At 33.8% G+C, this 25,402-nt stretch overlaps 1 protein-coding gene across 19 annotated transcripts in view; it reads right to left on the bottom strand.

Annotated features, from left to right (window-relative positions):
* Mctp (Multiple C2 domain and transmembrane region protein) overlaps positions 1 to 25,402 on the bottom strand; it is a 69,692-nt gene that overhangs the window by 6,346 nt on the left and 37,944 nt on the right. For 3 of the 19 annotated variants that reach the window (XM_053763998.1, XM_053763996.1, XM_053764013.2), the window contains 6 exons: positions 18,165 to 18,259; positions 17,266 to 17,377; positions 15,930 to 16,084; positions 12,692 to 12,883; positions 1,454 to 1,605; positions 212 to 370 (listed from right to left, as the gene is read on the bottom strand). In XM_053763998.1, the coding sequence (XP_053619973.1) occupies positions 212 to 370; positions 1,454 to 1,605; positions 12,692 to 12,883; positions 15,930 to 16,084; positions 17,266 to 17,377; positions 18,165 to 18,259 (865 nt within the window). Of the gene's footprint in view, positions 1 to 211; positions 371 to 1,453; positions 1,606 to 2,802; positions 2,960 to 3,610; positions 3,653 to 3,921; positions 4,399 to 10,877; positions 11,218 to 12,691; positions 12,884 to 15,929; positions 16,085 to 17,265; positions 17,378 to 18,164; positions 18,260 to 18,808; positions 19,004 to 24,112; positions 24,336 to 25,402 lie in introns of those variants that run through there. The other 16 variants (XM_053764001.2, XM_053764002.2, XM_053764000.2 and 13 more) reach the window with 16 other exon arrangements.

Genomic DNA, 25,402 nt, shown 5'->3' on the forward strand with positions numbered 1-25,402 from the left:
GACCAGTAACCCAGGGTGGCCGCTAAAAAAATAAACCTTTATATTTTATAAATTCGATTCGGCCGCCTGACTGACGTCAACCCTCTTTGGGATAACGCCTATCAGCTGTTAAGGCTTTATATTTATTATATATATATTTTAATTATCTCATACGACTTCCTCGAGATATGGAGTGGGGGTGCTACAACACATAGAGGGGAAAATGGCGTGCCTTCCCAAAAAGTCGTCCTTGGTTTGCTTGTCCTTATCCCATACGGTGACTTCCAGGATCTGCTCCTGATCATCATACAAATGGAGATCAAACTGCTCCAGCCACGATGGATGTAAAGACTTCCATACAACCTTGCTCTTGTACTTCTCGTTGCCTAATCTGTGAATAAGTTTTTACAAAAATTATTTTTTGGCCCAAAGACAGAGAAATCTAAAAAGGATCTTTTTTGTAGTCAGGTTATATTTTACCAGTGTACCAAATTTCATAATAATAGATTTTGCATGAAAGAGTAACAAACATTATGTAAACATTATACAATAAAAGATATCACATAATGATAAAATGGAAATTGTGTGTGAAAACCTAAAAAAAATAAACTCCTTAAAAGTTAAAACTAGAAGCTCGGGTTTGCGCAACTTAACATACTTACCTAGATATACCCTACCTTCAGTTAACAATGTCCACGGTAAAAGAATGTGGGAGTATTTTCTGCCATCTATATTGAATGAATACCCTAACAATATTTGTGAGCAAATAATTCATTTGGAAACCAGTATAACCAATGTAAATTAATGCTTAAGAACTATATATTAACTGAGTAAATTTGTAATGAGTTGTGCTCGCCTTACCACGTATAAACCTATATAGGTTTTTGTTGGTAGGCTTGTATTTTTCATACAAATTATTGTAACATAAATAAAGAAATAAAAAAAAAACAAACTTTCGCAATGATAATGTTAGTAGGATAGATTAGTATGAAATACAAAATATTGTCATTACTCTTACACGCTAACTCGCCATTAAGATTTTATCTTGGACACAAATTAACTCTGGCGTAATTAGCTCAACGAATTATACTTTCAGTTTATAGTTAGTGCATCTACCGAAGCAAAGAGAAAATAATACTTAATCTTCATGATTTCCTTGTAAAATAAACGTATTAGATGAATGATTATATTTTTACCTGACTTAAAAGTTTTTCCATAGCTGATATAAATCACAGTTCTTAGAATTGCATATTTTCTATTTGATACCTAAAAATCTTAACAAATGGACAACAAAGTGTTCTTAAAAAGGTATCTGATAAGGGATCTGTTTCTCAACCCTCTTTGGGAAAACTATTGCTGGCTAACAGCCGTCAAAGCTTTTTTTTTTCTGCACCTTATACGACATCCAGGGAATAGGATTATATATAGGAAACGCCATAACTACACACTACCCTGTTGAAACTAAACAACTTACCTAAACTTACAATAAGGGTCACTCGACCGGGTATCCATGTCCATGGCAGGCAGGTTCTTGGCTTCGACCAGGACGATGGTGACCACCGAACTCCAGATTTGCGCTTTTAGTCGCTTGTTCACGTCGCTTAGACGAGTGTTCTTCAATAAATACTGGAATTGATACGAAAGTTTTGTTATAAGTATTGTGTGTCTTGTTTGTTTTTCTTGCCGTTAAAGAATTACTTGTAAAGTCATTAAATATTATTAAAACACTAGATGATGCCCGCGTAAAGTGAAATAGGCCACTCTCCAGCTATCTAACTCCACGCCAAAAATCACCTATATCCAATGCTCCGTTTGGACGTATAAAAAAACAACGAAAAACACACTTTCTAATATATTTTTTTATTAGGTAAGAGTGTGTTGTTCCAGTAGATAAGACTATTTAGATCCTTCTTCCTTCCTTACAGTCACATTCCTTATGGCTGAGTGTCGTGGTCATTAAGTGGAAAGAAACACACACAACGACTTTCTTGGCAATATTAATGGACTGGTTTGCCATTGTCTTCGATTTACCTAACTCATTAGAATTATAGATAATTTTATCAACTAGAGTGCAGGTTTCCTTCACAGGAAGCAAGCGGTGGTTGATACAGACTACTATATATGAGTCAGATTGGTACCTATACAAACTCACGTGGCACGAGTAGGATTCGAACCTGGGTCCTTTTAGTTTACAAGGGGTGCCATCACCGCTTCTATTTCTATACGCCCACCTAAAATGTTGCACGCGGCCATTTCCACCGTAATAAACAATATGGCGTCGTTACTAATAATTGCCGGCAGTAATAAAAGGGGTTGGGTCAGTAACTATCTTACTTTTTGCAGTTAAAACACAAATGATACATTATCTTAATTGCCCTCGTATTTATAAATGTGTAATTGTGAAAGCTAAGCGTAGAAGTCCGTTTTATATGGAAGATATCAATCTTATGGATGCAAATGACCTGTAAAATCCAATCTATCTTCACATCGACGTTGACCCACCTTGATTATATCTTGTAAGCGTAACAAACCGACTAACAAAATTCAAATTGTATTGATTATTTACATTTCAATAGAAAAAATGTTATCAGAAACGCTGACTCCATACAATGGCGATAAAAAAAGAAAAGACGAAGATTCGATTTAGAAACGATAGTACATTCCACAATAATAATAAAATGAAAAAAGAAATTCATTCAACATGAAACAAACTCAAACCATTGCCTGATTGAACAATTTATTCATGCTAATGCTGACACAATATCGTAAGTTAACAAGTTTAATGATAGAGAAGCCACAAGAACCGCCACCGATTCACAGTACCCTATGGATTCTGTCGCCTCCGCTTTTGAAACTAGGAAAACGATTGCCAAACTTCTCTATCAGCTCCGTGCAGGTATTTATGGCCGTAGGTAGATCCAAATTTAGACGACCTTCTGGGGGCAAGCTGCCCGCTCTAGGCCTAATTTCTGATGCCGATCTGTCAAAGAGAACAAAAGAAAAACAAATAATAAATTTGAAACAAAATAGTGTGTATTGACGGAAAAATGATATTACTTTGTAGGATAGTAGATTTAGATTTATTTAGGTACATTTTTTGATGTCAATAAGTGATGTATATCATTCTAAGATGAATAATTTTAAATTTGAACAAGATGCTTGTTTCACTACAGCAAATGTATTTTACAAATGGATGCTCTTGGCAAGTGTATCTACGATTTAGATTATTTATCTTAAATTAATTCGGTTGATTTATTACATCTGTTGAGTGTTGTTGATCTGTCTAAGTAAAGATTCATCTTTGGAAGGACATCGAACCAAGAACAATTTTTGTTCTAATAAGTAGACGAACTATGAGTGGGAGAAGTCAAACTGCTGAATTAAATCCAAGTATATTTTACTGCTAAAGGCATACACAAAACAATATATTTGCAACTAAATAAGTAAGTATTACAATGGTCAAAATTTTACTGAGTAAGTATTTAAAAAACGATTCATATATTTACCAATTTTTGCAACTATTCCGTTTTGTGTACTTAAAAATGAATATAACTTTAGTGTAGTTAATATAGTTTTGAGAAAACTTATTAATGTTTTAGTGGGTGCAAAAAAAGAAGAAGTTTAAGCTTACTTAGATGGAGATAGTACTGAAACTGCCACTTCTGCAACTGCACTGAGAAAAATAAATAGAATAAATAGATTTTTTGTTTTGAAAGAAAGCAACCGAAGTAGATATGTTTATTTACATTATCTAGGTATGAGAGAATTTATAGGAACATAATTTGATTCTATATAAAACAAAAATAATAAAAACAACTGGGGGCTTTGCTCCAAAATTTTGGAATCGAGATGTCCTAGGGCTTCCTTATGAATATGGACATTATACCGCATACAAATCATTTTGGGATGTTTATCAGTGTTGTATAGATAGATGAGAGATACCTGTCATCACTAGAAGTCATACAGGAGTAGCAAGACTCACTGGAACTCCCGACACCATCACTCAGGCAGCTCAGATTAGTAGCAGAAAGACATTTCCTTATGGGGATTCCTTCATTTCTTTCAACACTGAGAAAATTTTCACACACGTCCTTTGAATCACCACTAGGATCAACATCGAACACAAGAGTCGGTATAAATACTCGATCAGAACTAACAGAGGATAGACCTATACTTCTTCCGTCTTCTGTACTATCAACTGAACTTTTATCTTCGGACAAATGTGAAATAAATTTTGATATTTTTGACCTCTCCATTTTATTTTGCACCTGATCTTGGAAGTCTTCCACAGTGTCTTGTATTTTCTCGTGTAGTTTCATGAACCGGTTCTTCAGCCTGTCCATTTTGTTCTCCGTTTTCATGTCCTTCGCCATTATCTTCACTCGCGTCCGTACTCATCTACGATTTAGTTTTCACTGACTTAGTTTACGTTTAGTTACGAAAGTGGGTTTCGAGAAATTATTTTTGATAGTAAAGTTTATGTTAGACGTGTATTCACAGTAAAGGATTCACAGAATAGTTTATTTTGTTAAAATGAGATCACTAATTCGAATAGTCTTTCCTGAAGATATAAGTAATTCGTAGAATACATAAGCATATTACTTTTAAATTATTATAGAGATGATGAGATATGTGTATGTATACTACATCAAGTATTTATATGAGACCTCAATGATAAAATATGATCTTTTCCAGATTGGCGTCGTAGATGATGATATGACATGATCTGTGTAACCTGTGCTGAAACGTAATGAAAATAACGTGTACGTATATCGTATTTATGGAATTGACTATGGAGCAAAAAACAGAACAAACCATGGCAAACAGCAAAAAATATAATAATTCAACCTACAGTATAGCCAATAGCTTATAAGTATTTATATTATTTAATAAATACATCTGTAGAAGTAGAATTTTGGCCGTTCACCATATATTAGTTATGTCCACAGACTTATATGTGGGTAGGTATATCTATTGTAAAGTTGCGCATTTTGCGCAGTAACTATAATAAAAAGAATCTAATAGCAAAGAATTTAGAATTGAATTTGGTTAGCTTGATATGCAGATGACTGTACATACGCAAGAATTAACCATTCCCATTGAAAACCCATAATTTATCAAAAGAGCCATAACAAGAACCGAATCGCACTATCTCAAGTTTGTTTGAAATGTTTCGTACGCATTGACCTACAATACAACTAGATACAATACAATACAAACAATACAGAAAAAATAAATAGGTACAATAAAAATAACTATTAAGTACATGAATCAAAATAAACAGTTACAAACTTGAAAATCCCGAAACATATTATAAATCCTCTGCCGCGTCTGGGTGTTCACAATAACCTCAAAAACTACTGCACGGATTTTCATGTGGTTTTCACCAATAGATTGTGTGATTCCTGAGGAAGGTGTATAATTTATTATGTCTTTAGCCAAGCCGGGTCCTGCCGCTAGTTAAATTTATTTATGCGCAAAAGAGCCTTATCGTTGTGAGCAGTTTCTTCTAGGCAACCTTTTCGAGAATTACTATTAAAGGAGTTATAAAAAGAGTTGAGTGGGTTTATCTAAATAAATGAACATAACTGAACTAGATGCTCCAAAGAAAGTGTGAAAATGAGTGCTTTATTTGCATTTTAATTATGTTTTCATGAGGAAAGTTTTTCAAATTCCTCTATAATGAAATAATTTAATTTTGAATGATCACTTTTTCTGTAATTTTGCTTGCCTCCGAAAGACATGAAATGTATATGGGATATTGCACATAAAATGTTACATCTTTTTTATGTACATTGTACGCAAATAAGTTATAGTGACTGGTTGCAAATAGCATGTAATATTATTAAACTAAACTCGGCCTGTCTGCGATTTCCTTAATTGTCAGACTGTTGGCGCGCTTCTTGTCATCCTTGACGTCATCAAGCCAGCATTTCACACCGATCGATATACAATCATAACATTTTCTATATATTCATATCGATCGGTGAGTACAATTGAACGATTTAGATTATAATTTTCTGTAAATACTACCACCTTAAAAGAAGTGGAGAAAATTGATGATAGAACTTAAATTGCATAAGAATCGAATCCCAGTCTTGAATTTGCGTTATCTAGCCAATGTATATCAGTGTTCGCGGGCCAAAGTTAAACGAATGAGCCAAGGTTATTTTTAGGTGCGAACAATATCAAGCAGCATGCGGAATTATATATATGTAGGTACAATCAACGACAAAATATTTATATCAGCGTCCAGTGGCAACAATTGGTGAGCGAAAAACTGTAGACCCCATTGTTTGAACGTGTGAAGGGTGCATGCAATTGTATTATCTATTGATTGGTAGATATGGGTTGATATCGTAAATGGTAAATGTTGTATCCATTATGACTAGGCGTAACTTCTGAATAAAATGCGAGGACAAAAATATATTTCGATTAAGCAAAAATAATGACAATCATCAATCATATTCTTTGGCCAGCATCTTCAATGTTTGGCATTCTAAAATCATTCGATCATTTTCTTTTTAAATCAAAAAAGTATATATATCATCAAACATTTTTAATACTTATTCAACTTTTAATTTTCGAACGCCATTCCGGCCAGCATTTTGAATAGAGAATTGGATTATTTGTTTAAGTAATTAGGACAATCTAATTTGTTCTAGAATATCAATATGTTTTTTTAATTCGTTTGGAACATGTAGAAAATTATTTATATTGCTGCTTGTTTAGTGCGAGTTGAAATATTAAATATCACCCTTCCCTTCTAACCCTTAGACTTTTACTACTGAGCAAAGCAAGTAGTTAAAATGTATGCCTTATTTCAACAGTGCCTTTACATAGTATTTATCGAATAGAAGATAGAAGCAAAACCTTGGTCGGAAGTTACGTTATGATGCATTATTCAGCAAATGAGGTCGCTCCATCGACGAAAGTTTAGCGGGAATTTTCTACGTTACATAATGCAAAAAGGTATCAAAAAGAATGCATATCTAGGTATGTAAGTATATTATGCATTAAATGTTTAATCTCGTTTACTTGCCTAGGTCGGTAATATTGTAGCTGAGCTGTAAGCATTTTTGCTACTACTTATGTTAGTTAGCTAGGTACTATTAGTTAGTTGTATTTTTGCTTTTGTATTTCTTTTTTTTATGTGTTCCGTTGCGTTATCACTATCGCATGTTTAATGAACTGTATTACAAATAAAGTTTTTATCTACTTAGGTACAAAAAAATGGCTTTTAGAAGTTTTCCAGTTGTCCTAAAAAGATGCTTATTAGTTGTGTTGTCCTAAAAAGAAGTGCCTATGACGATATTGCTTTTTTATGACTAAAGTTTGCCCGCAGCAAAAAGGAGCCTATGTCACTCTTCAACTCTCAACAAAAACCGATCCAACAATGTCAATCAATGCTCCGTCTTGACAATTAGAAAACAAACACACTTTCATATTTCTATCATATTTCACTACTAGGACTAGCTGCGCCCCAGGGCTTCGCTCCCGTGAGAATTTCGGCATAAAATGTCACAGGTTCAGTAGATTTTGGATGAAAGAGTACCTAACAAACATGCACACATATATCCTCACAAACATTCGCGTTTATATATAGTAGTAAGATTAGACTAGCGTGGATGCTCTGGTATCGAATGCAACTTCAGGATTTGATAGACTGTTGTCATAGATCTCACTACTATAGGTATTATGGTACTTAGGAGTTTATCACTATCGCGAGTCATTACGTAGGTACCTACTCAAACCCTGACCTGATGTCATCGCACACAATACGTCATTGGAATTGATAATAATTATGAAAACACGTCAGAATTTTAAACCCCTTTGTCATCAGGTCATCGTGCCGGACCTACGCACTGGAGGACCCGGGTTCGATCCCCGGTCAGGTCAAGTTGGAAAATGATTTTTTTGCAATTGATCTGGGTTTTGGTTGTTGAGTTACTATTCCATTCACTCAAGTTTCGAACTACGTGTGGGGCTAACTCAATCTGTGTGAATTGTATTTAAAAAATATCATTAACTGAGAAAGTTTTCACGTGTGTATGTTTGTTGTCTATCACGTAAAAGCTATTGGACTAAATAAATAAATAAAGAACTGGAGTAAATAATCAAAACTATACTGCCTTTGTTACGTGTTGGCTACGTCTACTATCTACAATTCATAATCACTATAGCCACACCACACTGCAGCATGGTGACTATGTATAATGCACATAGTCACCTTGCTAATTGCATCGTCCTTGGTGTTGTGTTGCTTGCATGTTCCTAATATATAATATTATAGGTAGTTGTTGGTACCTAGGACTAAAGCAACTGTGTTATGATGGCGGAAAAATGGGTACTACATATTTACCTCGCCTCTTTGGGAATGTTACTGTTGCCTATCCGGTACCCAGGCTGTGTGTCCCTTAGTCGCCTCGTACGACATCCATGGGAGGATAAAGAGTGGCGGTTAAAATATAGTTAATTGCTTGTAGATTACAGGAAAACCTATAAGAATTCTATAAATTGTACGGAACACACGAGTTCATCTCGAACTTGGCCGGATTGATTTTATGTGATAGAAGTAATTAATAACACGCCATTAATACGTGTGGTACCTACCTACCTAGACATTTATATTCTTTAATGTGGCCCATTTTCCTCCCAACGTAAACCATTTTATTGGATTGTAAAACTTTGTTTGATCCGGATACAGCGACGGAGAAAACTAGAACAAAACGTGCTTTATCTCTTTTCAGTACTTATCCGCGTTAATAATCTAAATTAATATTAAAAATAATTTATTAACAAGTTTGTGTGTAGGTACCTAATCTTCGGAAGTACTCAACCAATTACCAAAAATTTTTCAAAACGAAGTTAGGTATATTATTCCTGATCTGATCAAGAGATCTAGTTTATACCCTCATCATAATATCAAATCCACCAATAAGAAAATTACTATGCATGAGTCAAATTGCTGTAAAAACTCATGTGGCACGAATAGGATTTGAACCTGGAATGTTTCAATCACGGGCGTCTTAACCACTAGACCATACCATACAATGCAGGTTAGTTCATAGTTTATTTTATCGACCTAGGTAACTATGATTAGGTGTCTAATTGAAGAGTAATAACTCGATAATTTTATGAGGAAACGCAAAATTAATTTGATTAGTGTTTGTGTTTGTATGTGGCTATTGCAACGATAATCAAATATCTTTTCAGTACTATCAAGTGTTTAGAACAAGTGCATTAGAAGTAAGTATTTATACAAGTAAGTGAAATGCGTGTTATGCCGGCTCCACACAGCCGTCGAACAGTTTGCCAAACTTTGGCAGAATCGGTTAACAATGCTGGTTTTTCATTTCGGCAAATAATATCACTCATAATATTAAAATGTGAAAGTCTGACACGCTTTTCTTTGTACTTCATTGCTGGGGCAATTTTGGTGAAATTTGGAATAGACATAGTTAACGACCCGAGGTCACCGCGGGTGGAGCTGCGGGCAGTAACTAGTTATATATAAGTATTTATTAAGGACATACCTATATGTTTAACTAAACGCTGTGAAAACAGATTTTCTTCTTTATCTAATCACTAAACTAAGCTTCATTAGAAACGTTGGTACAATCATCAGCAAAAGTCAATACTTTATCCACAAGCACTTGCATTTGTAGGTCATACAACGTTATTGAGAAAAAATTCACAAACGTGTTTATATATATATAATTATATATCAATAAAATTAAATAGATAGAATTTATCTGTAAAGAGGTAACCCCACTTATACACACCCCACAACACTTATATTTTGACGTATCCGGTTTACTTCCTTCTTCCTTTGAATCTGTCATGGCCGGACGTGCTATCCGACCTTTTATTTAATATAAATTAATGTTTATTATAAGTTCCTTTCAGTTTATGTAGCTTTATTTTAGCAAATAAATTCTTATACAAACTACTCCGTGTTTGCCTCTCGCCACCCACTCTGCTTCAATCAAACAATGTGTATGTTTTATTCACAGATAAAAATATGGTACATAATTCCCTCCATATTCTCCCGTGGATGTCGTGCGAGGCGACTAAGGGAAACAAGCCTTAGCAGCTGATAGGCAACAAAAGGAGTGTTGACATCTGACAGACGAATATAGAATCATAGACAAATTTAAAAATTTCAAGTTTAATTTTTTTATTAACCCGCTCTTCGCGATGTCACCGGACCCGGATGTGACCGGGAACATGTGAAGATGACAGAGAGAGAGAGACAGATGTCGGACAGTTATTGATCCTGTGGTACTATTTTCAATGTACTTTTGTCGATGATTGTACCTACCCACAGAGCTAGCTAACATACCTTTATTTAACTAGATATCATGTGTATAGTATTGCGGTAAACCACTATGATAACGATGGCCTTTTCAGCCTATCTTGTAACAGAGAAAAATACACACACATAACCTAAAAATAATGTACAGTTTACTATATACGGTGTGTACATTTGTAAGTCCTTATTTGATTGTTCAATTACACTCATGGATAAAAATAGAACAATGTGAAATAGCAGTTTCACTAAAAATATTTGCTTATATCTTGTTATTCAGGAAAAACACATTCGCATTTTTCTTTATTTCAACACATGCATGATGTTTTCAAGATGTTTTACAAGGATTTAAGTACTGCATAAGGATATTGACTAAATGAGTATTTACCATTTTTCTTAGAAAGAAGAAACCTAAACATTTAGTTGACAGTATTACTAAGGTATGACTACCTTATTTCGGTATTATAAGTACCTACCTTCTTATGATTTCTACTAGAAATCTAGACAATTTTAAAGTATCAAAATATAGACTAATATACTTAGGTATTTTATCAAATTATTTTATACAAAATGTGTATCGGTGTACCTCTATGTATATAATATAAAAGTTCAAACGTTAGACAAAAAAAACACTGTGAATACACGCACAAAACATAAAAAATAAAAACAAACACAAATGCTGGCCGAATACGAGTATAACAAATACGTTCGACAACAGAGTTCCACTTTTTAAAGCACCATCGGCAAAATATTTTCTTTAAAATTTCAACCAGCTAGTACACACCGCTGTATTGTATCACTCATTGAGCCATTGTGGTTATTTATTTACTTTTTTAAACTGTGGAATGCGTTTTCGCGCGAATTGAGTACAAAATACGCGTGCGCTCGCGTCTTGCGCAGCTACTGACTAAAAGTGTTTGACTTTGATGCTGTGAAATACTCGGTATGAATCAGCGCAATAACTATCCTGTTAGCCACAGGTAAAACTGTGTTAATGAATGTAGAAGAATATAATCGCCATTATTGAAATTATTATTGCGTCGGCGCATAAGGAGTATTTTAAGCAGTCGCTAATAAACCAACAGACTAGTAACTCGTATCCATATTTGTATTATAAGTTAATTAATTAATTCCCACATACCCTAAAATAACTATAAATAAGGTAATCATTTTTACAAAATCAGAATGGTGTTCGAAAGAAAAACACTCTTCTTTGATAGCATTTGCGTTTGCAAAGTATGAAAGCGGACCCTGGGCTTCGATCCGACGCTCAACGGCTGAAGAACCCAAGGAATACGCTCAGACGAGATTTAGACGTGTGTCAAACTGGTATTTTTCGTGATTACACAGGATAAGATTAGGTACCTATGTACTTATTCCTTAAAATTCCACGGAATAAAGATGTTTATTTTCCAATTAATTTAGACCATTAGTATATTTGTTGTACAACCGCAAATATGAATGACAAATCAAAACAAAACACCATCAATCTTGTCAAGCCTTGCTCGCAATAAATCGATTTTTATTTGATTTTTCGCTGCAAGACCGCCATTCACTTGGAGACAACCGATTTTCAACATAAGACCGATAATTGTAAGGTCTGTTTTATCTTAACATTCATTGAGTGCAATTGTTCACGGTTGAGAAAATACGGTCTACAGCTACCATTTACAATTGTGTATGCATTTGGCGTTAACTCCGGCGAGTTTATGTGTTCATTTATATAAAAATATAAGACCTACATTTATTAATTGACGTCTTTGAAGAAAATGCTGCGGTGAAGTTTATTGCGCCTGTGGTTGCGCCGCTTCTTCTCCAGCGCTTTGCAGGACGGCACCGGCGGTAGACTAGTTTTAGGTACATTTTTGACGTGATGTCCTAAAAGTTGATTAACGAATTTTTAAATTTGAAATTTAAAAAAATCTTATAAACACGATTTCGCTAAATATGAATCGAAGTCAAACTGAGACCTAATCTCGAACCACAAATGCCTTTATTCGACATGAAAGTAGCACTTACACAAATAAATTGTCTAAGTATCTTTGCTACTTTTGACTTCATTATGAAATCATCGCAATACGATCAAAGTATTGTCATCTGCTGAATACACATTCCAATAACCTTGCAATCCACTACACCGAGACCAGCATAGTGCGAGTGTTCCGAACTCGAACACGTACGTTCATTTTTCTGACTACCAATCACCTTGTGTCTATCTAGAAGTATCTAAATCCATGATCTAGTGTTTGACGTGTGTAACAAGTGACAGCAACGTCACCCATGCTTGACAAAAAATTAATGTTCTTCGAAGAGTTCTCTCGTCGAGAGCCGTTCCTAGGTGCACCATTTAGCTTTAATTTAAACTTAGCTATAAAACATTATAAGCTGTGAAAATCATACCTGCTCCTTATCTTCCTGTGACTTCGGCAGTAGAGTGACGTTCATGACAATTTCCCCCATGTCCTGATGAGGCTTGTTGTGGTCCCTCAGACAGAGGACCAGGTCTTGACTTCGGCCGAGCTCAAGCGCAGTCAAATCTAAGTGGCAGGATCCCATGAAGTCGTCTTGAAGACCCCAATCGTAATCAAAAACCTGTGTAAAGATAGTACAGAAATTACAAAAATAGTAGGTACTTTAATAATAGGTGTACTATTTTTGTCATATTCTATTTCGCCGGAAAGTTGGATAGCAAAAAGCATTATGGCATTAAGTTACGAACAGCTTTTAGAGTTCTTCAGTTCATAGTCGATCTCACTCATGCAAATTGTAATGAAAAGGAAAGAACGATATGTTGCGCGTTAAATGTTGCCTAGTGTATTCGTGGCTTAAAGTTTCAATAAATAATTTAAAATAGGGTCACTCACGTATGATTATCGACAAGGAGAGTCACACACGTTTTGTAAATGGCCTTCGAAAAGGTTGTATCTATAGGCTTACATCTCCGTCGATTCTCATGTGAACGACCTGAACTTTATTTATTTATTGTGTCTATTTATCACGTTTCTTTTTATAAATATAAACAAATAAGTACTTTCTTAAGTATATTTTAATCACTAATCATAACTTATTGTAATAATAATCGATCGTGTAATCGATATTATATCAATAGTGCACGTCCACCTCCACACATCGACCATAATCGTTTGCGCAAATTCTGTAATTTCCCCTCAATTGTAATCAAATTCTATTGTTTATCGACGCTCTGTATTTGTAACAAGCTCAATTCGATTCGTGCCAATGTCCAATGCGCACGAGTCATCGATATAAAAAAAGTCTCGAAGCATTGAATTTGGCAACTACAAATACCACATAAGATTTTAAATATCGGACTTTGTACCTTTTAAACAATGAGACAATTAATTTGAGTTAACTTTTATGAGCAGTAACGGAAAGAGAATAAGCTGGCAATGGAAAGCTGCAGATGTATCTTCTTCACTCCCAGACCCCTTTATCACAGACGTCTACCTGCCACCAGGCGGTACTCGTAAGTCATGCCTTTAGGCGATTTGAATAAAATCTGACACCATAGTTAGCAATAACGATAAGAAACAGAACTCCTAAAAGTAAAAATTAAAAAAGTCTTGATTTCATACTTTTTAAAATACAAATTCAACATATGGGTTTAATTTCTATCATGTATAAGTACATTTCACTCGTAAAAATATGAAATGTGTTTTAGATGTTATTACTACGTGACTTGAATGACAAATTGAAAAAATACAGATAATATTTCGTTCTCAGGAGTCGAGTTCTCTTAAGTCTGGTAGTTTGAATTTATCGCGATTATACAGATACACAGACACAATAAGGGGACTTCATTTTATAATATGTAAGGATGGTAAACATCATTAAATCCTAAATAAATTATTTACTGCTTTAAAACACAAAGAACGAATATTGAAACCGATTGTTAGTCCGAAATAGCTAACGATACTACTCAAATTCTCATTCATTATACAAGTATATATGCACACTAGCGTTACCATTGTATTTTTATAAATTTATTTTATTTATAAAAAATAATCTAAAGAAATTAATATTTCTTTAGATTATTTTTTATTTTTCGCTAATACTACTACATAAGTAAGGATTTTATTAAAAATAATATAAACCGTAAAAAAAAATGGCGGACGATACCTACACGATCACGAAAAAGCATGCTTGGCAATTAACGGAAAAAACAAGACAGAAAACTGTGGAAAAGTAAAAGGACCTTTGCAAAGTGGTGGGACACATAAAACAGGCTAAATCCATAGATAAAATAAAATTTTTCTTTTACCTATGCTAAAAACGTTTCTATTATAGGTACTGTTGTCAAAGTATCAAATCATTTTTTTTTTATTTTGTAATATAAATTTAATACAAAATAATAATAAAAAAGACAAAAGTGCGAGCTTGTCTCCACGGCGCAGACGCGTAGTCAGGTATAATTTAAAACACGGGTTTTTGTGGCCACTCGCTTTTGATATATTTTGAGGTGGTGTAAGGCGTTCAATGAGTCATGACCTTTGCAAAGGGAAACTTTTGTCCCCAGAGAGATATTCAGCTGTCTTGAACTCTTGAGCTAACTCTTCTGAATTAAATTGGCTGACGTAAGTGAAGTAATCATGTTACGCTTTTATTTCCATCACAAATCACAATTTATAATTTAAATTAGCACCTAAGTTTTGTCAATATTGTTCCCCAGATACTAGCAATTTCATTTTACATTCCTTCACTTAAGAACGGATCAACTCTAGAGTATTTTACCATTTTCGTGGTTGTTATATGAGTAAGTGAGTAGATAGGTATAATTAGTTAATACCCTTACAAAGGTTATTCGTAAATAGGATGTCTTTGTGTCATATTAAAAAATATATATATTTATATTATTTATTTAAATAAAAATAAATTTATTTAGGCACAACCTAGTTGTCCCTAAGGAAACAGTAATTTCCCAAGACACTGACACACAGTTAAGCCTAGAGTAAGTAGAGTTTGTTTTTAAAATACTTGAAGCGAAATTTTACAGCACTAAGGAGTGTCTTGTGTATGTGTTAAAAAGGGTACCTTCACACGTGTGCATTGATCATTACATACTGGGCTCCGTTTGTACCATAATGTTAAAGAGGAAGCCGATGGTCATCATGATATTTTCAGATAGCACGAGTCTCGAACTTACTGTTGTTATAGTTGTTAGCTCGTTCTGCAGTGACCTTTATTTTGGAACTGGTTAAATAAATACCGATATTGTTTCAGAAGCACTTTTACTCACCACGAAAGACATGACGGAAGTGTTGCAATGTGTAAAATTATACAAAAATCAATACATGTACATCCCTTCGGCCGCGTAGGTAACTGACGGTTCGTAACCAGTTACGAACAGAATATAAATTATCTTTGTACGTTACGTAGGAATAGGTTTTTTCCCAATACGATACTTTGTTACGTAGTTACGAATAAAACATAATTTCTCTTTGTACACATTTGTGTGATTTATCTATACGAGTGACGTTCCACAAGGAATTATTTTTATACCTTATGAAGGGAAGTCGCTTCACTTGCTCCTTTTTATTACAGATGCGTAACTAATATTCCTCGTAGAATGTCTCATATATATTTCTTACATAAAACACAACTTAATCAAAAAGATTCATACCTTAATCTGCACAGCCTGGAAGGGGTCTTCGATAGGCACCGTAAAAACTTCGTCCCATACAGGGTTAAGGTCCCTATACACGATCTTGGATTTGTGAAGCAGCCTACCTCCAGCCTTGAACTTCACGTATGGGTCGCTCGTCCCTGACAACAAACCTGGTTTTCGAACCCACAAAAATTGTGTTAGAAGAGGAAGAAGCAAACAGAAAGGAAAACTACAAATTATAAAGGTTCTAATTTTGTTTACTAAGTTTGGAATAGAAATGCTATCAAGCGTTTAGGTTTTTACTGGATAAAAAGAATCTGATATTAAATTAATAATTTTAGAAAATGTCTTAAATTTGTCTATAGCAATTAGTAGGTTGGTTAGAATTTAATGAAGTTATGAAAATAAATATATTAATTCAATAAAAACAGATTATAATGGAAAATGCTCAATCGACAATTGTTATTTGAATATTTTTATCAAAATACATTAATTATAATGAGTAATAACGAATTAATACTTATATTTTCGTCATATCGATGAGAAAAAGAAACGCTTTATCCGAATATTTTATATAACCTTACATAAATAATATATAGTTTTGGTGAATTATGTAATGTTATAAGCCAATAAAAAAGTAAAATACTTTTATAAATATTCTCGTGCTTGATTTAAAATCATTACATATTTATTGATTTGTTTCATATTTATTTGATGGCAAAAGCGCTAAAGGTGAACTTAAGAAACATGCAAATAAAAATAAAATATATTCCATAATAATAAATATATTTGTGTTCTGTGTAAGTGTATATTTAAATGGATATTATTTATCAAAAATATCGTACAATTTTAAAATTCTAGATACCTTCCCAAGAGAAAGCCTTCAAGTAATTAGAAAATGTATGGATATTAGAAAAACATTTTTCAAATATATGTTTGTTATATTTTGATATACATATATATTAGGTACCTATGTGATTCAGTGGTGCAAAAGCCTATAAAATTAGTGTGTTTGGTAGTGAGTGTTAGTGAAAATGTTTAAGCAATGCATTTGTAATTCACTACTAGTCACACATTTTTTATTGCTAGTAATACTCGTATTATTCAAAGCTGAAAGCAATATTTTTAATTCTAATGTATCATGAAAAATCTAAGGTCAATTCTAAGGGTGAGTTGCACAAGTCAACTTTGATGTCCGCACTTTAAAGTTAACGGTGTAACCCAACCTAAGTGACTTAGGCCAATTTCGTCGCTTTTGAGATGTAAAAAGTATGCAAATACTTTAATTTTGCGTGTGGTTCACGTAATAGTTTGCACAAATGCACTCTTTAGTGATATAGTGTAAACTTACCATTCTTATCCATGGCTACTAGGTTCTGTCCTCTCTTCAAGTGTATCCTAAGTTGGAAGAACGAATGCTGTCTAAGAAGTCGCTCTCGTAACTTCTGCCCTTCATCTGGTTCCTATAAATGATAATAATGCTTTAGCATTTTATAACTTACTAGCTGCGCTCCGAGGCATCGGCTCCGTGGAAATTTCGCTCAAACTCAGAAATCGGATAGTTAAATATATTTCTGGAGTGAAAGAAAAATAATATAGAAACTCCTACTAATAATATACAAGCAATAATGTCTTTAAAACAGTTTTATTTTTAAAGATATTTTTATTTTATTTCGAAGTTACAAAAGTTCTATCATCCGTTTTCAGAAGATTGGTTGGAGGACCTTCAGAAGACGGAATAAATTGTAAATGAACGTACATAATAAATTAAGGTTTATGAAGACAACATGTGATTTCGGAGAGGCAAAGAGTAGCTCGAATCTAGAGACAAGGAAATGTTATCCCTGGCTCAAGGGCAAGAGGATAAAGGTTATTACATAATGTTTACTTAGTTTTATTAGGGACAGGAGCTCTTGCGACTTACTACGTAGGATTTTTTGTAAATATACTTATTCGTATGTACTAACAGCGAAGCCATATTGCAAAAAGCGATTTCATTTCGATTTTGTTCGAATTACTTGTGCTAATGATCAGTTAAAGACACAAGTGATTCCACCTTTCCCCTACCACGTCAAACGACACAAAAGAGTTAGAAAGAGAGAGAGAACATATCCTTGCGTCGGATCTAACCAAGTTGATCTCAAAGGCTTTTACGCTCGCAAAAGTTTTCCGCTCAGAATTTAACCAGATGATAAAAATACCGGTTTCGAACCCAGGTCTCTTCATTGACAGATCTATGAATACACATACCAGCTGAAGCAACTCCGCGTGCGGTCGCGGATGATGAGCGGGCGTGCCTGACGTGGACGGCGTAGGATCGGTGGACTGTCTCGTCATTGATAGATCTGTGAACAAGAACGTAATGTTAGGAAACGATATGATATCAAAACTTAACAGTTTGACTACAAGAGGATGGCCCTCGAAGGACCTAAAAGGACTATTCGATATACTGGATGTCGTACGAGGCGTCAAAGGGTCAGAGCTTAGGCAGCCAACAGCTAAGAATAACATTCCCAAGGACCTCAGACATCAGCCAGGCAAGTAATTTACATACAATTTCGAAACGCCGATATCTAAACCTATGGAGCATCGGCAATGAAATAGAATAAGTAGTACCTATGAAAGCCATTTGGCATTGGATTCGATTTCGAATGACAAAGTTATGAAACCTAGTTATACTATCCACGCAAAGATTCTGAACATGTCACAATCATGGAATTAGTAGGCGGAGTACCTACTAACTCCATGGTCACAACTTTTGTCTAGTCATAAAAGTAAAAGTTGCCCTTGTGACAGACAAAATAAATGACAACTTCAGAAGTGGTTCAACAACAAAAAGTAGGCACATAAACAGGGTGTCTTTTTCCTAAAGGCAACATTTAAATAAAACTCACCATCTCTTTTCCGAAATAAACGCATTCTCCGCCACTTCCTCACGGCAGACTTAAGTTTCTTCATCAGCACACAATTTAAAAACGCGCTTGCGATTCTTTGGCGCCATATTGAACACATTTATCTATGGAAGTGTATATTATCTTTGGCTTCAGCCATCACTGCGAATTGTTTATGGTTCATGAGTTAACTGAAAGCTGGTTAACATAAATTTGCATTTTAGCATTGAGCAAACGTTAAGTAAGAAGAACAGCTAAGAGATCGTTAAATTCTCGTTTTGTTGGTGGATTTTTAATGTCGTAATTAGATCGATCAAGTCAATAAATTAGTATATATTCTACAATACCTATTTGAAAATCTTAATTTTAAAAATTCCTTGGTTTTTTTTTCAGTGAAGAGGCGAAATTACCCAAATTATCTTTTGAAAATTTAAAACATGGAACACACAGCGACGCTTATTTTTTTATGACACTGGCTGTTTGTAGTGTACGTACTACCTATCGTAAGTATATTAAAGTATTTATATTCTTTTTAATCGATATTTTTCTCAAAAAATGTTCGAGGCCTACATAATACAATTATATTTTCGAAATCCACATCCCGTCCTCGAGATGGAAGCAATTTTGTTATGATATTGAATTATTTATATAATCGAGTAGGTAAAGATGATAAAGTTAATAATTAATGAGTAATTCCACCGGAAGTGAGATATCCTGTGGAAGTCGGTGATAACATGTTTCGTAGGATATCGCTACTTTTGAATAAATTGAACGAGAAAATTAGTTATTAAAATACTATTGTTATCTATTTTGGTCACCGCGTGAAATAAGTGGGTATCGCTAGGTTTCTCTCTCTCTCTCTCTCTCTCTCTCGCTCGAGTCCCGTTTGCTTCCCCAGTCATAGAGCTTTGATATTTATTGTCATTATGTATAATACTCAATCTTACTGATTTCTTATACTTTAATTCAAGAATGTTAGTCTTTTAGACATCGTTTTGTAATAATAATATAAAATAATAAAACACCACTCCATACTCTCCCGTGGATGATGTAGGAGGCGACTAAGGGATGGAAGCCAAGCTGGGAGGGTCGACGTGGCTATGGTCGTAAAACTAAAGCCTAATTTTCAAATTGTGTATTTTTCGAGAGGACCCGGGACATCGAGGCTTCCCAACCGAAAATATAACACGAAATAAATTATTTTTTACCCACAATTGTTAGTACCTTACCTATTATTTGTACCTGTAGTATCTTTACCTTAGGTATCTACGACACCAGTAATTTCCTTCGACAATTTCATTTTATTACAGCGTAATTTGTTACTGAAATTGTAAACATGGCGATTTACGGTGTGTCTAACTGAGTCTATGAATTATTCTGTCGGGTTAAACAAGGCTTGCTTTCAATATATTATGTTCTATTTACCCCTGTCTTATTTGTCTTACGAATTATTGCAAACATATAACTTCATAGATTCTATTTAAATAAAAAAATAAATTCAATTATTTCGGACACTCTCAGTGTCATGCCCCATCGCTCTGTAGCGCTCCGTCGACAGACAACGCAGAAATTGTATGAAGTTTCGACGTACATCAACTCACGTTAGGTACTATATCTATAGAAAGCAGCTGAGCACGTCGGGTCAATGGGGCATGGCTCAAGAGTGTCCGTAATAAATGATTTTTATTTTTATTGAATGAATTTTAATGATATTTTTAGGTATACATTTGACTAAGTAACTAGTTGTTAGGTACTATAAATATATATATATATATATATATCCAATATCCATGGATACAATTTTAAATCGTAGAAATGGTGTATTATGTCTTGTGCTCAAATTAGTTATCAGTTCAGTTCGGATTGTATTTGAACTGGTTGAAGTTTTAAACGAATAAAAATAACACGGGCCGACAAATGGTCGTCAGGATTTCATGAAACTTTAACCATAGAGTGAAAGAAAAAAAGAAAATTTAGCTTTGTTTTCGGATTAAAATTTGTAAAGCATTCCCAAAGATGGTTGACAACAGGCAGGCGGCCGGTAATAAAAGTATACATGTATGTATTAATATATAGAATTCTAAATAATCATCTAAATCGTGTAGTTACCATCAAGTCAAAACATATACTCTATACCATGTGTCAAAAACAAAAAATATATATGGGATTTGTATTACAGTGGGCACAAGTGACATCACAAATGTTGGAGTTTAAATAGCGTTTTAAATAGTGAAAACCAAAAAATACTAAATGTTACCATAAATAAAATTGATCAATTAATGTGACATTTCATTACAGTGTTTCATTATGTGAATACCCTTATACATTTCATTTTATGCACAGGCAACTACCCTATTAACCCAAATTCTAACGGATTAGTTCAGAGCTGCGATCTCCTAATAACGAGTTAAAGTAAACACATATATTTAAAAGTCCTTAAATAACTAAGTAACTGTTACCCCCAGCTTAGGTTTCATTTTATATCTCTATGGGTTTAATAAACTTTTTTATCACGAATAGTGAAATGTGATAAGACAGTTTAAGGTATTGATAACCAAACACTGTAGTTGATTTTTTTTATTACTTATCCCAACTAATATTATGAATGTGAAAGTAAGTTTGTTCATTTGTTTGTTATCTACATCTTCACGCTTTACTCAACCAATCTCCTTGAAATTTCTCATTCATGCATAGGTATCACGTGGAAAATTCACGCGGGCATAGCCGCGGGTAAAAGCTAGGTATTTATAATACTAAGTAAAGAGTAATAAATACTATATAATATGTAATTCAATACATGTCTATTTATTTGCGTATTTAATATTTATACTTGATGTTTCGTTTCTTGGACGTATATATTTTTAATGTATTCTATGTAGGTACAATAAAGAGTTTATGTCTATATAAATGTAAGTTTATTTAGGTACTAAATGACAGACATAAACCTACCTACTGTATACACTTTACTGGCAACACAAAAAAAACATGACGTTGTACAAATAAAATGTTTTCATTGCTCACCCCAGGGATTGTGTTACTATACACTTGAGAGAAAGTCACGTGTCTACAATATCTATTATAAGCTTAGGCGACCTTATACGTGACATCAATGTTAAAAGAACTTAGGCAGTAGGTTTAGGTAGGTACTTAATATTTGTGGGACGCAGAAACCAGACCATAGACATAGAAGAAACAGTCTTTTTTTATCTGTGACTAGACGAAACTGTGATTTTTATCAATGGAAGTTTGTGCAATTCCTATTTCAATTTATTTTTATTGCTGTGTTCTAAAATAAAAATATGTTTTGTTAAATAACATCTTTTCAATAAGAATTTCAAAAATACAATTTCTATAAAGTCGTCGCGGCATTTTATGAAAGACTACCTATATCGTATAATGATACATTTTTAGGATTGAGAAACTTTTTTGCTACAAAGACATCTAGCAAAAAAGACATTTTGCGAAAAGTACATTTTGCGAAAGACTTAAGCGGTTAAAACTAACCAATAAACCGAGTTAAGTTTCAGCGCATTCAATTTAACTTTGTCAAGGAGTACTAGAAACTGGTAAATATGTTGTTTCTTTGAGTACACTAATGTTCGAAACTAGGGCGTAATCCACTTTGAGCTTCCATTTCAATGGCTTTTTAGGGCTCTAACCTCAAAAGATGGAAACTGAATTCTCGCTAGGATCACTTCATCTGACCCTTCGAACATTATTAAAGTGGGGTCAGATTTTTTATACCTTTGAAAGTTTGTATGCACGAATCATCGTTCTGTCGAGTTTATGAAAATTCACGTACTTATCTATTTCTTCTTTGATAATTTTAGTTGCGAAATAATTTTCGCATATATATTTTTTTAACTTTACCGTCCCAGTGCTGGGCAAAGGTGCTCCCCCAACTCCTTCGAAGCCGTTCTATCTGATCTAGAATTTGCCATATTGTTTCCTATTTTACACACTAGAAGATTAATGAGCAGTTTTGACCAATACAATAAATTAAATATAATTATATAATAATATTGTATATAATTTTTAAATAAATAATAGTTCGCTCAAGTTTTGTTTTCATGGTCGAAAAAAACTATTATACATGAGTCGTATTGATACAAATTCGCATGGTACGAGTAAAATTCGAATCTTGGACCACCACCGAATCTTCCACAACTTATATTAGATATTTATTTAATATCAGAGAGAGCATTCCCAGAATCCAAAATTGAAACCAATTTCTCGTTCGAGCCAGTAGCAGCGTTCGTAAAAAACATTATGACTGTGGTCTTAGTTCGGGTTGCAATTCTCATTTCACAACCGAATATTTTCAATGAGACGCAGTCAACCAATCATACCGCGATATGGTTATCATCGCGTCACAGTGCCACCCACAATGTGATTGATTAGTTGCGTCTCACTGCGAAAAGATTCGATAGTGAAATGCGAATTTCAAAAAACTGCATCGCGAGTATTTGTCTATAGCTGTGTCCACACTATCTCGCAATGGTTCGCATAAGTAGTTCGTGAAAGGATTCGCGCAATGTTGAAACATCCATGTTGAGCCACGAATTATTGCTATCTCTTTTGCTCGCCTAATACACGTCCCACATGTCGGCTTAGGTTATCAAGATAGTCTATATATCTAGGTCATAAAGGTTTCCCTAATCTAGGTGTAAATATTTTCAGTAGGATTAATTAGTCTGTTTTCTAATATTTTCTAGAATTTTATATATATCTTGCATATTGTAAAACAAAGTCCTCTGTCTATATCAGTTCGTGATAAACTCTGAGGAAAAAACGGAGAAAATGCTCAGATGAGTGAAAGAGGTGAATGCTAATATGCAAATGTTACATCGTCGTTCGGTTGTGTTTGTGTGTCTTTCCCAAATGCCTATGTTTGAAATTATACTTCCATCGTTTTCTATTTGTATTTGAACCGAAAGTGTCATACATTCTTATGAGTCTTTGCTACTTTTAAACCTTTTTATTCAAGTAAAAGCCAAAAATTATCGAATAGAAATTGTATTCATTTTTAGTGTTCACAAGTTGCCTTAATAAATTTGGGTTAGGTTATATAGCTAATAATATAGCCAAACTTCAGGGAAAGTATATCTGTCTCAAGATAAAGTAAGATTTTTTAATATTAGATAAATAAAACGATTTTGTGTTTTTGACAACATCTTCACTTTGATTAATATCTATTATAAAAGATTAGTTGTTACTAGTTAGTTGTTCCTCTTAATTTCTACTAGGACTGTAGTATACGCTATTCCTTCAAAAACGGCAATATATTACGAATGATAAAATGCCAACATAAAGAAAATGCCATCATTTTCCCGAACGCGGCAACGATCAGAAAAATCACATTTCCACTCTCCCAACACTGCATCCATTCGAATAATCGAATCGAAAATTCACTCATCACCACTGACCACTAAGAAATAAAAGCCGCGAATAAAAAATAAAAAGCGAATTTGCGCGCCAATAAATGAGCCTGGAAATTTTGTACATCGAACGCGACTTCATTCCTCGAGGCCTCGGAGCGGACTGTGTTGCCAGAATATTGTTACGGATAAGTTACGAAATAATGGGTAATTTTGGCGGATCCTCTGAGAATTTTGATGTTATTAAACTGTCGCTGTCTATATTGACATAGGCGTTGGATCAAATATAATATGACAAGAATTATGAACGAGGCCATCAGCTTGTCATCTAATCGATCGTAAGCTGTGAAAGATATGAACAGTTATATATAGATATGTGTTACTATTATATATACCAACAAAGTTTTAATTGGTGCTTATTTTTGGTCATTTGTATTGAAAGAATCATAAATCTCTTATATACTTTAACAGGTTTGATTACTTCCTGTAATATTTTTCTTTTTTTAGGATTCCGTACATAAAGGATAAAACGACTTATTACTGAGACACCTCTGTCCGTCTGTCTCTTTGTCCATCCGTTGTTACTGTCTGTTAGACGGTTGTCTTCACATTATATTTCTATTGCCACTATAATAAAAAATACTAAAAACCAAAAAAATATATTTAAGGGATTTTTTGCGGATTTTATAACAAGTAACCCTTCGTGCGTGAGTCTGACTTGAATTTAGCTGTTTTTTGTACATTGTATAAAAATTACTATTATAAAGAATAATAGTTATAGCAAAACTTGGTAAACTGCGAGTAGATGTAAATACTGAACAATCACAAGAGAAATCATTATTTCGGTCCATATTATTATGTAAAGAAATATCGAATTAGACTAACGTACGGTAAAAGCTTGCATGTTTGAAACCTATTTGATGTGTTATGAAATGTTCAAGGTAACTTCGTTTCAATGTGATTGAGCGGAAAAGTCAATTAACTTAAAACTATATGTTTGAGTTACACTGTTGAACCGATCGCTTTTTTGTTAGAAAGAAAATATTTATTTGCATTGAATTTGAATTGAACCAATTGTTTTTCGTGTTTAAAAAGTTCCATTTAGCTCGTTATTATTATTTCTCTGCAATACAAGAAAAAAAAACTGATTTTGTATAAAGCATATCCAGGACGAAAGTTGATACCTACTTTTACTCAAAACTTATTTTATTACCGTCGC

Source organism: Plodia interpunctella, chromosome 25, assembly GCF_027563975.2.
Source record: "Plodia interpunctella isolate USDA-ARS_2022_Savannah chromosome 25, ilPloInte3.2, whole genome shotgun sequence".
In the NCBI taxonomy this organism is placed as follows: Eukaryota; Metazoa; Arthropoda; class Insecta; order Lepidoptera; family Pyralidae; genus Plodia; species Plodia interpunctella.